At 56.7% G+C, this 14,658-nt stretch overlaps 1 protein-coding gene and 1 long non-coding RNA gene across 2 annotated transcripts; one reads left to right on the top strand and one right to left on the bottom strand.

Moving 5' to 3' along the window:
* Positions 1-513: 513 nt before the first annotated feature.
* On the bottom strand, positions 514-14,338 carry PIWIL2 (piwi like RNA-mediated gene silencing 2). Its single transcript, XM_077191818.1, has 21 exons — positions 14,090-14,338; positions 13,901-14,012; positions 13,322-13,456; positions 13,136-13,246; positions 12,787-12,904; positions 12,579-12,700; positions 12,392-12,472; positions 12,095-12,208; positions 11,805-11,993; positions 11,559-11,643; positions 11,095-11,181; positions 10,869-11,009; positions 10,677-10,790; positions 9,754-9,942; positions 7,893-7,994; positions 7,696-7,815; positions 6,310-6,398; positions 5,932-6,037; positions 4,452-4,705; positions 3,668-3,775; positions 514-1,341 (listed from the first exon to the last, which is right to left on the bottom strand). The coding sequence occupies exons 1-21, from the start codon at positions 14,277-14,279 to the stop codon at positions 1,185-1,187; spliced, it is 2,724 nt and encodes a 907-aa protein (XP_077047933.1). The 5' UTR covers positions 14,280-14,338; the 3' UTR covers positions 514-1,184.
* LOC143696189 (uncharacterized) lies at positions 7,039-7,620 on the top strand. Its single transcript, XR_013185644.1, has 4 exons — positions 7,039-7,077; positions 7,141-7,302; positions 7,338-7,372; positions 7,408-7,620. It is a non-coding gene; the product is annotated as an uncharacterized LOC143696189 (long non-coding RNA).
* Positions 14,339-14,658: the final 320 nt, after the last annotated feature.

Consider the following 14,658-nt stretch of genomic DNA (forward strand, 5'->3'; position numbering starts at 1 on the left):
ACCCCAAGGACCCTCCAAACACCCCTTGGGATCCCCCCTCGAGCCCTTCCCAAGGGGTCCCAGCACCAAAGATCCCCTGGGGTGGGGCTGGGGGACCCCAAGGACCCCCTGGGAAAGCCCAGGGGGGACAAATCCAGGCAGGCAGAGCCACCCTGGCTCCTCTCCCTGTGCCGAGGAGCTGGCAGGGACAAGGGAAAGGCAGAGCTGGGATAGAAAATGCTGCTGGATGGGGTCAGGCAGAGCTGGGGGACCCCCAAAACCCCAGCCCAGCACCCCCAGGGCCAAGATTTGTTCCTAAATCCCACCCCAGGCTGGGCTACGCTGCCAAAGTCCGTGGGGATCAGCAAATAAAACAGGGGTAAATGATTAACCCGGGGGCACAAGGTGACAGCCCCGGTGGCACCGCTGCTGTGACTCCCCCCGAGTGTCCCTGCTCCATCCCTGCATCCCCCAAAAAATGAGGGGCAGGATGTGGTCACCAGCACCCCCCCAAAAATCCACGAGGGGAGCAGCTGCCAGCAACGATTTTATTGGAAAGAACCAAAAAACTGGTTACAGGGAAGAGAAAAGGAGGGGATTCCAACTTAAAAAAAAGCACCTAAAATAGGTGAAAACTCCAACCTTTCCCTGGGGTAACAACCTGAATCCACAAAGAATTCTCCTTGGAAAACCAGTGACTCCTCAAGGACGGGAGAACCGGCCAAACTGGAGCTTTGGTTTGTTTAACAGCAGCTTGGAAAAGCCCAGGAAAAAAAAACAAAACAACAAAACCAAACTTTAAACCTGCATGGAAATGCAAGAAACTGGGGGGAAAAAAACCCTGAAATCTTTGGGATTTACATCCAGCACCTGCACAGGGATGAGCTGTGGGAGCAGCAGCACTTTTGGGGCTCTTTAACTCAACCCCCTTTACTGGGAGGGCTAGAAACCAGCAGGATATTCCTTTGGGGTCATCCCCATGGGGATAATTCCCAAATTAAAACCCCACAGCCCTGGGATGCTGCTGCAACCAACAAAGAATAAATTAACACCAGAACAGGGGATTGAGGAAGATCCTCCTTGGCAAGGGGGGCAAACAGCAGCGGGAATTCCAGGTGCAATCCCATTTTCCCGGTGCAATCCCGGATTTCCCGGTGCAATCCCGGATTTCCCGGTGCAATCCCGGATTCCTGGGTCCTGGCAGGTTAAAGGAAGAAGAGCTGCTCGCAGAGGTGGGCGCTGGGCTCGTGGTGCAGGACCTGCCCCACCAGGAATGCCAACTTGTGGGCGTACTTGCAGGGGGCAGGGACACGGACGGTGCCCGGCCAGTTCCAGTACAGGTGACACAGCTTGAAGGTCAACCTGGGGACAGGGAAAAACGGGATTTGGGATTCCTGGAAAAGGTCCAGATCCCTCCCAGAACCTGCTCCCAGCTATCCCAGAAATGGGATTTGGGATTCCTGAAAAAGGGACAGATCCCTCCCAGAACCTGCTCCCAGCTATCCCAGAAATGGGATTTGGGATTCCTGGAAATGGAGATGGAGCCAGGTCCAGATCCCTCCCAGAAACTGCTCCCAGCTGTCCCAGAAATGGGATTTGGGATTCCTGAAAAAGGGGATGGAGCCAGGTTCAGGTCCCTCCTAGAACCTGCTCCCAGCTACCCCAGAAATGGGATTTGGGATTCCTGGAAAAGGGGATGGAGCCAGGTCCAGATCCCTCCCAGAACCTGCTCCCAGCTAACCCAGAAATGGGATTTGGGATTCCTGGAAATGGAGATGGAGCCAGGTCCAGATCCCTCCCAGAAACTGCTCCCAGCTGTCCCAGAAATGGGATTTGGGATTCCTGAAAAAGGGGATGGAGCCAGGTTCAGGTCCCTCCTAGAACCTGCTCCCAGCTACCCCAGAAATGGGATTTGGGATTCCTGGAAAAGGGGATGGAGCCAGGTCCAGATCCCTCCCAGAACCTGCTCCCAGCTAACCCAGAAATTGGATTTGGGATTCCTGAAAAAGGGGATAGAGCCAGGTTCAGGTCCCTCCTGGAACCTGCTTCCAGCTGTCCCTGTCCTTGGGAGAAATGGGATTTGGGATACCCGGAAAAGGAGATGGAGCCAGGTCCAGATCCCTCCCGGAACAGGGAGAAATGGGATTTGGGGAAAAGGGGATGGAGCCAGGTCCAGATCCCTCCCAGAACCTGCTCCCAGCTATCCCAGAAATGGAATTTGGGATTCCTGAAAAAGGGGATGGAGCCAGGTCCAGATCCCTCCCGGAACAGGGAGAAATGGGATTTGGGGAAAAGGGGATGGAGCCAGGTCCAGATCCCTCCCAGAACCTGCTCCCAGCTATCCCAGAAATGGGATTTGGGATTCCTGGGAATGGGGACGGATTCAGGTTCAGATCCCTCCCAGAACCTGCTCCCACCTGTCCCAAAAACGGGATTTGGAATTTCCAGGAAAGGGGATGGATCCAGGTGCACACCCCTCCCAGAACCTGCTCCCAGCTACCCCAGAAATGGGATTTGGGATTTCCAGGAAAGGGGATGAATCCAGGTTCAGATCCCTCCTGGAACTTGCTCTCAGCTGTTCCCTGTCCTTGGGACAGGGAGAAATGGGATTTGGAGGGTCTCTCTCACTCCCTACGGAGGATTTTGGGGGGCTGTAGGATACTGGGGTGGCTCTGGGACTCCTGCCCTTTCCCCTGGATGATTTTAAGGGTCCCTCCCCTTCTCCAGGGAAGATTTTGGGGAGCTGTAGGATGCTGAGGGGCTGTAGATCTCCTGCCCTTTCCCCAGGATGATTATGACGGCCCCCCCCTTTCCCTCTGCAATATTTTGGGGTGCTGCAGGATCTCAGGAACCCCGTGACTCCTGCCCTTTTCCCTGGATGATTTTGAGGGTCTCCTCCACTCTCCAGGGAGGATTTTGAGGTGCTGCAGGATCTCAGGAACTCTGGGACTCCTGCACTTTTCCCTGGATGATTTTGAGGGTCCCTCCCCTTCTCCAGGGAGGATTTTGGGGGACTGTGGGATATTGGGGGGGCTCTTGGACTCCTGCCCTTTCCCCTGGATGATTTTGAGGGTCCTTCCCCTTCCCTCTGCAATATTTTGGGGTGCTACAGTATCTCAGGAACTTTGGGACCCCTGCATTTCCCCTGGATGATTTTAAGGGTCTCCCCCATTGCCCAGGGAGGATTTTGGGAGTCTCTCCCACTCCCCAGAGAAGATTTTGGGGCGCTGCAGGATCTCAGGAACTCTGGGACTCCTGCCCTTTCCCCTGGATGATTTTTAGGGTCTCCTCCACTCCTCAGGAGGATTTTGGGGTGCTGCAGGATCTCAGAAACCCCGTGACTCCTGCATTTCCTCTGGATGATTTTAAGGGTCTCCCCCATTGCCCAGGGAGGATTTTGAGGTGCTGCAGGATCTCAGGAACTCTGGGACTCCTGCCCTTTCCCCTGGATGATTTTGAGGGTCCCTCCCCTTCCCTCTGCAATACTTTGGGGTGCTGCAGGATCTCAGAAACCCCGTGACTCCTGCATTTCCTCTGGATGATTTCAAGGGTCTCCTCCACTCCCCAGGAGGATTTTGGGGTGCTGCAGGATCTCAGAAACCCCATGACTCCTGCATTTCCTCTGGATGATTTCAAGGGTCTCCCCCACTCCCCAGGGAGGATTTTGGGGTGCCAGGGCCCCCCTTACCTCTGGAGGTGCTCGGAGCTGAGGTTGGCCGTGTTCCACATGCAGATGTAGCGCGTGGGAATGCTGCAGCCCTGCCGGGAGTGATGGGCCAGCAGGAAGAAATCCTCCCTGCAAGGGCAAAACAAACCCCAATTCTCTTTTCTTTCCACCCCAAAATGAGGATTTTTACACCTCAGGGTGCTCTGAAGCCCAGACTGAGCTGTTTTTTACACCTCAGAACGGTGGTTTTGAACCACAAGGGTTTAATTTTTGCACTCCACAGGATTTTTTTTGCACCCTGGATTGTTTTTGCCACCATTTTTCTTACACTCTGGTTATTTTTTTTTTATGCACCCTAGGGTGCAAAATAAAAATTTTTAACCATTTATAACAATTTTTTTTTTTACTCAAGATGTTTGTATACCCCAGAGTGCCTTATTATGTAAAAACAATAAATGATAATATACTTCATGGTATTTTTCCAACCATTTTCTTGCAAACTGAGGGGCTTTTACACACCATTTACACCTTGGGCTGGATTTTTTCCAACACCTTGGGCTATTTTTACAATTTCTCACCTTGGGAATTTTTTTGCACTCAGGTTTTTTTTTTTGCACCCTGGGCTATTTTTACAACCATTTTTTTTGCACCTTGGGGTGCTTTTACAGCCATTTTTTCACATTCAGGGTGGATTTTTTTCCACCCTGGGGCATTTTCATCTCCATTTTTTTTTACACCCAGGTTAATTTTTTCCCCTGGGGGTGTTTTTTACCCCAGCTCCCCCAGCCCCAGCTCTGCCCCTCACCTGCCCGAGCTGGTGACGCCGTGGTCGATGACGGTGCCCAGGGGAGGGGACACAAACTCCTCTCCTGCCAGGCAGTAGAAGTTGGTGCTCAGCTGCTTCTGTACCACCATGACCACGAGGCTGGGCTGGTAATTTTGGAAGGTGTGGAAGCTCTTCTGGAGCTGGGGCACCTCGTACTTGAGCACCGTGTCCAGCTGGGGGTCAGAGACCCCATCCCGGTACACCACGATCTTCATGGGCAGGGAATGGTTCAGCTGGGGGGAAATGGACAAAATCAGCTCCTTTTTACCTCCCTGCCATGCACAGGATTAGCTGAGGGAGGTGGGGAAATATTCCCTGGGCAGGAGAAGTCTGGGTGTTGGGATAGAGCTGGGAATTTAATGAGTCCCCACAGGAATGCAGCTCGGGGTGGGTTTGGGGAGGGATGTGTTTGAATTAATCACAGAATTCCAGACTGATTTGGGTAGGAAGGAGCCTTAAAATCATCTCAATTCCATGCTCTGCCATGGGCAGGACACCTTCCACTATCCCCGGGTGCTCTGAGCTGGCCTTGGACACTTCCAGGGATCCAGGGGCAGCCACAGCTCCTCTGGGAATTCCATCCCAGCCAGGAATTCCTTCCCCATCTCCCATCCATCCCTGTCCCTCCAGGCTCTCCTGCCCAGCAAATTCTCAGTGTCCAGGGCTGTTCCTGCAGCACCCACAGAGGGATGGGGAAATAAAATCGAAGAATCCTGGAATGGTTTGGGCTGGAAGGGACCTTAAAGCCCATCCCATCCCATCCCATCCCATCCCATCCCATCCCATCCCATCCCATCCCATCCCATCCCATCCCATCCCATGGCAGGGAACCTCCCACCATCCCAGGGTGCTCCAAGGAGGCCTTGGACACTTCCAGGGATCCAGGGGCAGCCACAGCTGCTCTGGGAATTCCATCCCAGCCAGGAATTCCTTCCGCATCTCCCACCCCCTGCCCTCTGGCTGTGGGAAGCCATTCCCTGTCCTTCCAGCCCCTCCTGCCCAGCACATTCCCAGTGTCCAGGGCTGTTCCTGCAGCATCCACAGAGAGATGGGGAAATAAAATCAAAGAATCCTGGAATGGTTCAGGCTGGAAGGGACCTTAAAGCCCATCCCTGCCATGGCAGGGAACCTCCCACCATCCCAGGGTGCTCCAAGGAGGCCTTGGACACTTGCAGGGATGAGGCTTCTCTGGGAAATCCCAAGAGCAGGGATTTTCCCTGGCCCTTGCCCTGTCCCAGGCTGGGGACAAGGGACAGCCCCTGGGAGCTGTAACGTGGCACTTCCCCCTGAGCAAAGCCACGTCCCCAGATAAGGATGAGCTGGCCCAGCTCCACGTGCAGTCCAAAGGCTGCCAGGGAGGTTTGCTCCTCTGCACGTCTCCAGGCTGGAAGTTTGGGAGGTTTTCCCTTGGTTTTGGGGGAATGTGGAGCCACAGGAGGGGGGTTTTGGGCGGTCTCACCTCGTAGAAGCGCTTGAGGGCTTGGGAGAGGCAGAGCCGGAGGCTGTCGGCGATTTCCTGGTGGGGCATCTGGAAAACCACCCTGGAGTACCACTTGGTGAGGATGCTGGGGATGGAAAAGGGGAATGAGCAGCCTGGAGGAGCCCCCACAGCACCAGGCAAAGCCCACTGAGCTCCTGTGCAACCCCAAACCGGCCCTGGCTCAGCATTGCCAGCCCTTCCCCAGCGCTGGGGGACACCTGGCTGAGCACAGCAGCTCAGGCAGAGCAGCACCCTCACCCCCTTCCTGGCCAAGGAAAGGGGAATTTGGGGTGGGACATCCCAAAATTGCCAGGGCAGGGAAGGAGAACCTCCCCTCTTTCCTAGGAAGCCACGTACTGGTTCATGCTGGCCACGAAGCCGATGACAGAGCGCATGCCCTGGCTCCTGCTGTGGTGGATGTCCATGCCCACGACCATCAGCTGCTTCTGCAGAGGGGAACAGAGGTGGGATTTAGGGATAATGGCCATGGCCATGACCATCAGCTGCTTCTGGAGGGGAAAGATGGGATTTAGGGATAATGGCCATGGCTACAACCATCAGCTGCTTCTGGAGGGGGAAGATGGGATTTAGGGATAATGGAGCAGGGAAAAGCAGGTGGGATTTAGGGACAATGTTCATGCCCACGACTGTGAACTGCTTCTGGAGAGGGCAACAGAGGTGGGATTTAGGGATAATGGCCATGGCCATGACCATCAGCTGCTTCTGGAGGGGGAAGATGGGATTTAGGGATAATGGCCATGGCCATGACCATGACCATCAGCTGCTTCTGGAGAGGGGAACAGAGGTGGGATTTAGGGATAATGGAGCAGGGAAAAGCAGGTGGGATTTAGGGATAATGTCCATGCCAGCAACCACCAGCTGTTTCTGAAGAGGGGAAGAAGATGGGATTTAGGGATAATGTTCATGCCCACAACAGTGAACTGCTTCTGGAGAGGGGAAGAAGATGGGATTTAGGGATAATGGCCATGCCCATGACTATCAGCTGCTTCTGGAGGGGGGAACAAAGGTGGGAATTAGGGATAATGGCCCTGCCCACAACTGTCAACTGCTTCTAGAGAGAGGAAGAGAGGTGGGATTTAGGGTCAATGGAGCAGGGAAAGGCAGGTGGGATTTAGGGAGAATGGCCATGCCAGCAACCACCAGCTGTTTCTGAAGACAGGAAAATAGGTGGGATTCAGGGATAATGTCCATGCCCAAAACTCTGAGCTGTTTTTGGCAAGGGGAAAAAAGGTGGGATTTAGGGATAATGTCCATGCCCACAACACTCAGCTCCTTCTGGAAAGGGGGAAGGCAGATGGGATTTAGGGATAATGGAGGGTACAGGGGCAGGTGGGATTTAGGGATAACGGAGGGTACAGGGGCAGGTGGGATTTAGGGATAATGGAGGGTACAGGGGCAGGTGGGATTTAGGGGCAATGTCCCTGCCAACAAAAGGCAGGTGGGATTTAGGGATAATATCCATGCCAACAACCCTCAGCTGCTTCTGGAAGGGGGAAAAACAGCCAGTGGGATTTAGGGATCAATCAGGCACCTCCAAGCTTGGATCCCTCCAGCTCCAAGGGACTCATGAGCACCCAAGAGAAGCCAAGCCCGATTCTCCAGCTGGTTCATCCAGCCCACAATAATCCAACAACAATCCAACAATAATCCAACAACAATCCAACACCCCTCTAGAGCTTCCAGGCTCATCCCAGGCCTCTGGCCAGGGTGTTCCTGCCTTACCAGAGGGATATCAACCCCCCAGAGCTGCCCGCCCAGCTTGCAGTTGATCTGCAGCAGAACTTTCTGCACCACGCTCCTGATCTTGCCAGGATGGCCCACGAGGGACTGGGCATTGATGACCTGTGGAGAGGGAAAACTCAGGGAAAAGTGAGGCTGGAGACAGGCAGGGATGGCCAGGGATGGGGGTCCCAGCCCACCTGGGAGGGCACAGGGCTCTGCACACAGCAAAGCTTCTTGATGGCCCCATAGACGTCGTCCCGGCCACCAGGGATGATGCACAGGAGCAGCTGCACCTTGTCCTGAGGGGAATCATGGAATTGTTCAGGTTGGAAAAGCCCTCCTGGAGCACTGAGCCAAACCCAAGGTCACCAGTGACCCACGTCCCCAAGTGCCACATCCACACCTCCAGGGACAGGGACTCCACTGCCTCCCTGGGCAGCCCATTCCTGGATTTAACCCCCCTTCCCATGAAAGGAAATTTAACCACTTTTCCTGGATTTAACCCCTTTTTCCATGAAAGGAAATTTAACCACTTTTCCTGGATTTCACCCCCCTTTCCCATGAAAGGAAATTTAACCACTTTTCCTGGATTTAACCCCCTTCCATGAAAGGAAATTTAACCACTTTTCCTGTATTTAACCCCTTTTTCCATGAAAGGAAATTTAACCACCTTTCCTGTATTTAACCCCCCTTCCATGAAAGGAAATTTAACCACCTTTCCTGGATTTCACTCCCCTTTTCCATGAAAGGAAATTTAACCACTTTTCCTGTATTTAACCCCCTTTTCCATGAAAGGAAATTTAACCACTTTTCCTGTATTTAACCCCCCTTCCATGAAAGGAAATTTAACCACTTTTCCTGGATTTAACCCCCCTTTCCCTGAAAGGAAATTTAACCAATTTTCCTGGATTTAACCCCCCTTCCCATGAAAGGAAATTTAACCACTTTTCCTGTATTTAACCCCTCTTTCCATGAAAGGAAATTTAACCACTTTTCCTGGATTTAACCCCCCTTCCATGAAAGGAAATTTAACCACCTTTCCTGGATTTAACCCCCCTTCCCATGAAAGGAAATTTAACCACTTTTCCTGGATTTAACCCCCCGTTCCATGAAAGGAAATTTAACCACTTTTCCTGGATTTAACCCCCCTTCCATGAAAGGAAATTTAACCACTTTTCCTGTATTTAACCCCCCTTCCATGAAAGGAAATTTAACCACTTTTCCTGTATTTAACCTCCCCTTTCCATGAAGGGAAATTTAACCACCTTTCCTGTATTTAACCCCCCTTTCCCTGAAAAAATTCCTCCTGGAGTCCAACCTGAGCCTCCCCAGGCACAGCTTGGAGCTGTTCCCTCTCGTCCTGTCCTTTGTTCCCAACCCCACCTGACTTCACACCCCTGTCATGGGTTTTTAGGGAAAAACAAGGTCCCTCTGAGCCTCTTCTTCTGCAGGCTGAGCTTCCCTCCAGTGCTTCCCAAAGATCCCCCAGGGATGTCCCTGCTCCTTGTGACTTCCCAAGGAGCTCTGGATGCTCTGGGCTCCCATCCTACCCTCCCAAAGATCCCCCAGGGATGTCCCCGCTCCCCACCTGGCTTCCCAAGGAGCTCTGCATGGTCCAGGCTGCCATCCCACCTTCCCAAAGATCCCCCAGGGATGTCCCTGCTCCTTGTGACTTCCTAAGGAGCTCTGGATGCTCTGGGCTCCCATTCTACCCTCCCAAAGATCCCCCAGGGATGTCCCCGCTCCCCACCTGGCATCCCAAGGAGCTCTGCATGGTCTAGGCTGCCATCCCACCTTCCCAAAGATCCCCCAGGGATGTCCCTGCTCCTTGTGACTTCCCAAGGAGCTCTGGATGCTCTGGGCTCCCATCCCACCTTCCCAAAGATCTCCCTGTTCCTCACCTGGCTCCCCAAGGAGCTCTGGATGGCCCTGATGTGGGCTCCCCTCCCACCTTCTCAATGATCTCCACTCCTCACCTGGCTCCCCAGGGAGCTCTGGATGGTCTGGACTCCCATCCCACCCTCCCAGTGATCCCCCAGGGCTGTCCCTGCTCCTCACCTGGCTCCCCAGGGAGCTCTGGATGGCCCTCACGTAGGTCTCGATGCGATCATCCCGCAGCTCCTGCACCGAGGGCTGTCCCACCTGCATCCCCATGGCCCCACAGCTGCTCCTCATGGATGCCAGCAGGTCCTTGGCCAGGTGCTGCAGCCTCTTGGGATAGATCAGGAGCCAGGAATTGATGGAGATCTGGGAGAAAAGCCAGCACAGGCCGTGGTTTGGGGCTGTTTCTGCAATCCAATCCATGCAGCACGTTCCTGTTTGGGAGAGGAGAAACCTACCAAGCACAGAGGGAAATTTGGGAGAGGAAAAGTGGGCCTAGAGGAACCTGGAGCACAGCAGGGAGTTTGGGAGAGGGAAATTTGGGAGAGGGAAATTTGGGAGAGGGAATTCAGGCCAAGAGGAACCTGCAGCACAGAGGGGAATTTGGGAAAGTGGCCCAAGAGAAATCTGGAGCACAAAGGGGAATTTGGGAGAGGGAATTTGGCCCAAGAGGAACCAGCAGCACAGAGGGGATTTGGGAGAAGGGAAGTGACCCAAAAGAAATCTGGAGCACAAAGGGGAATTTGGGAGAGGGAATCTGGGCCAAGAGGAACCTGCAGCACAGAGGGGAATTTGGAAAAGGGAAAGTGGCCCAAGAGAAATCTGGAGTACAGAGGGGAATCTGGAAAAGGGAAAGTGGCCCAAGAGAAATTTGGACTGAATTGCAGCCAATTCCTGCATGTGAAAGGCTCCCTCCACCCTGGGATGAGGTGGGAAAGCAGACAGCACAGCCACATACCTCCAACTCCTCTGGAAAAACAGGCTGGAGCGCAAATCCAACACAAACAAGGGAAGGGTTTGTGCTGGAAGGGGCTCAGGCAGAACGCCAGCGCTCAGGAAAACCCAGCCCAGCTGTGCCCAGCGGGGCAGGCTCTGCTCACCACGGCGATGGGCACCTCCTTCGTCACCTCGCGGTGCCAGCCCAGCTCCTCGGCGGGAAGGAAGGAGCGGTGCCGGAGGTTGATGCGCTCCACGGGCAGGATGTGACCCTGGGTCTGGGCAGAGCGGGAATCTCCGGAGCTGCCTCCTCTGCCTGGGGCCCAGGGGAGGCCCAGGAGCCCCACAGCCCTTACCCTGTAGATATCAGTGGCCAGGACCAGCCCCCAGCGCTGCAGCTCCTGGGAAGCCTCCGGGGTGTCGCGGATGCGGCGCAGGAGGCCGGTGAGGCGCTGGTAGTGCTGCTGGGGACTCTGGATCATCTCCCACATCACCTCCTGCAGCAGCAACACCCAGAGGTGAGGGAGGGCTCCCCACAAACCCCGGGCAAAGCTGGGAGCAGGGCACGAGGCAGGCTCTGACCTTCAGCATGCGACTGTTCTTGCGGAGGTCGGAGAGGCCGGTGAGGAAGGTGAGCTCTGGCACGAGCAGCACCATCTTCAGCTGGCGCTGCAGGGAGGGAGAGGCACCGTCAGCATTCCAGGGGCTGGGAATTCCTGCTCTCCCCAGGGGCTGGAGGAGCTCAGAGCAGCTCATGAATCTGGATCTCTCTGGGCTGATAGAGCTCAGAGCAGCCCATGGAGGAGCCCAGAGCAGCCCATGGATCTCTCTGGACTAGAGGAGCCCAGAGCAGCCCATGGATCTGGATCTCTCTGGGCTGGAGGAGCTCAGAGCAGCCCATGGAGAAGCCCAGAGCAGCCCATGGATCTCTCTGGGCTGAAGGAGCCCAGAGCAGCTCATGGATCTGGATCTCTCTGGACTGGAGGAGCCCAGAGCAGCCCATGGAGAAGCCCAGAGCAGCCCATGGATCTCTGTGCCTGGCTCACCATCCCCTCTGGTGTCTGCTTCTCCTTTGGCTTGTGGACGAGCAGGGGCTGGTCCAGTTCCCTGATGGTGATCCCGTGGGTCTTGCTGGAAAAACAGCAGCGTCACACAAGCCTGGAATTTCGGTTTGGAATGGAAACCCAAACCCCCACCATGGGCAGCGAAACCTCCCTGCTCCCACTGCCCCACCTCGGATCAGCCCCTGCCCATTCCCAGGGGATGATCCAGCTCCAGCAGCTGCTCCTCACCTGTAGTACTCCACAAAGGTGATCTCCTGCCCGCTGGCCAGGGTGAAAGTGTCCTTGGGGGTCTTGTCCCAGTCGATGTCATCCACGCGGTAGGTGCGGTTGTTGTAGCGAGTCATGACCACGCTCCCCACCAGCTGCTTGGTGCACTCGTCCTGGAACGTCCTCTGGCTCTGGGAGTGGATGGTTTGCCTGGGAAAAGAGGAGAGGCAGGGAATGCTCCCCCCCTGTGCCATCCCAAAATTACAACACCCCTGTCCCCAGAGCCTGTGGGGTTTTGCTGCTGCTCTCACATCACGCTCAGCACGGACTCGCTGCGGATGATCTTGTGGATGGCGTCCACCATGAGGAAGAGCCCCCCGTCCTTCCTCCGGATGCTGACGGCGTAGCCCGGCCAGATGTGGAGGCTGTGCCCGGAGGGAAAGAGGCCTGGGTTAGCCCAGAGCAGCCAAGGAATCACCCAAAACTCAGAGATTCATTTCCCAGCTCCCAACTTCTCAGAACAGCCAAAGTCAGGCTGACCTGGGAACACTTCCCAGTTTCCAGGGAAACAGGGATGACTCTGTGGGAAGGAAGGTGCCAGCACCCACCTGTATTTCTGTAGGGTGGTGGCCTGGGCAGGCTCAAAGAAATGTCTCCCAACCAGGCTCATGTTTAAGATTTTCATCACCCTAAGGAAGGAAAAGCAGGAAAAGCAGGGCTGGATGAGGACTGACAGGAAGGAGAGGAAAGGGCTCTTGTCCCTGGAGCTCAGGGAGGGTCTCTCTGGTCTCTCACCTGCGGAACACCACGTTGTAAAAGGGGATGCAGAGATCCGAGCTGGGCTCCAGGATTTTGGTCATCTGGATGTTGATGAAGATCTCCTCCCTGTCACTGCTCCTCTGAGCCTTCAGGCTGACCTTTGGCAGGGCCAGAGGGGGTTCCCTCACCCAAAACAGGGGCACCCCCATACCCCCAAACTGGGGGAGACCCCCCTACCCCTTACCTTGGGGATCTGGATGGGCAGGAAGAGGATGGAGCCGTCAAAGGCCATCACGTCCCCGGTCACGGCGTGCTGCTCCTTCAGCATGGCAAAGCGGGCAGCCTTGCACTCCACCTCAGGGCTGGGGGCACACAGGGCCTTTTCTACCTCCTCTGCCCCCCCAGACCTCGCTCAGCCCCCCAAAAATCCCCCCTGAAAGCAAAAACCCAGAGCTCTTTGTTGTGCCAGGGCCGCTCCACCTCATGGCAGCCTGGACAGCAGGAGGGACACAGAGGGCTCTGCCTGGGGACACCTCGAGGGGCTGTGGGGGACCCTTGAGGGGCTGTGGGGGACCCCGGCCCCCCATTATCACCTGAAGGTCACGTGGTACTGGTAGACAGCTTCGTTCTGGCAGTGGATCTTCACAAAGTTCAGCCCCACGGGGATGGTGGCTCCCTTGGCCACCGCCTTCGTCCCGTGGGCCCTGCGAGGGACAGGGGGTCAGCAGCGACCCAGCAGCACCTGCACCCCAAAACGGGGGGCTGGGGACGCCACTTACGGCTGGGCAGCAGCTGGGGGGGTCTCCGGGGAGGGCACGGGCGTCGGGCAGGGCTGGGGGCTGGGCGGGCACGGGGCGGGCACGGCTCGTCCAGGCGGGGTGGGCAGCGCGTCCCCTCTGCCTTTCCACAGGATCCTGCGTCCCCAGGGGGGGCTGCGGTGAGCCCTGGCACACGCTGGGGACACACTGGGGGTGGCCTGGCTGCAAACCCCCAGCGACGAGCCCGACCCCCCGAAATGCCCCTATTCCTCCTGCCCCACAGCAGCCTGGGGGCTCAAAACAGCCGAATTTTGGGATAAAGGGATGGGAGGGAAAGGGGGGATGGAGAAAACAGAGGGAATAAAGGAATAGGGCGGATTTACAGGGCAGGGGGACACAGAGGGGATGAAGGGGGAGAAGGAATGGGGGCAGAACAAAGAAGGGGACAGGAGGGTGGCCTAAGGAAAGATGGAATGGGACAAGAAAGATGGAGGGGGACAGGGAAAGACAGAGGGGGACAGGAAAGATGAAGGGGGACAGGAGGGCCCAGAGGAGGGCGGGCACTGAGGGTTTGGGGGTTCAGGCCTGTGGGGGACTCACTGCCCACGCGTGGGGAGCGCCGCCAGCGCTGCCCCCTTGTCCTCCTCCTCCGTCAGCCGCTGCACCGGGCCGGGCGGAGCCGCAGCCTTCGCATCGCCAGCGCCGCCCCGGCCTGCGGGAGCACAGCCACCGTGAGCGGCGGAGGGGGGCTCGCCGGGGCCCCTGCACCCCCGCACCACCGGCACCTACCGAGGGGCCGCTCCAGAGGCCGCTCATCCAGGCCCAGCCCGCGGAACAGCGCGGGTAACGGCGAGGTGGCGGCTCGGGGCTGGGCGGGGCCGGGCGAGGGCAAGCGAGGGGAGAAGGCGGCGAGGCCGCGGAGCCCCCTGGCCATGGGCACGGCGGGCCCGGGCGGGCGGAAGGGCCGCGGCGGGTCCATGGCAGCCCCGTCGAGGCGCGCCCGGAGCCGCGGCCACGCCGCCGCCGCCGCCCCGAGCGCACGCGCGGCCCCGCCCACGAGCGGACGCGGCGCTGATTGGGCGGCGGCGAGGACACGCCCATAACGCCGCGCGCCCGGGCGGAGGGAAGCGCGCGAGGAAAGGGCGGGGGTGGGAAAGGGGGCGTGGTCAGATGGGAGAATGGGCGGGGTTATGCAAAATAGGGAGCGGTCATGATGGGAAGAAAGGAAGGCGCGATGGGGGGAGAGAAGGGGTGGGGGGGGATAATATGGGATTGGGGGTAAAATGGGACGGGCAGGAGAGGGTTAAGATGGAATTCGAGGGGGTAAAATGGGATGGGCAGGAAAGGGTTAAGGTGGA

The sequence above is a fragment of the Agelaius phoeniceus genome, chromosome 30 (genome assembly GCF_051311805.1).
Source record: "Agelaius phoeniceus isolate bAgePho1 chromosome 30, bAgePho1.hap1, whole genome shotgun sequence".
Taxonomy (NCBI): Eukaryota; Metazoa; Chordata; class Aves; order Passeriformes; family Icteridae; genus Agelaius; species Agelaius phoeniceus.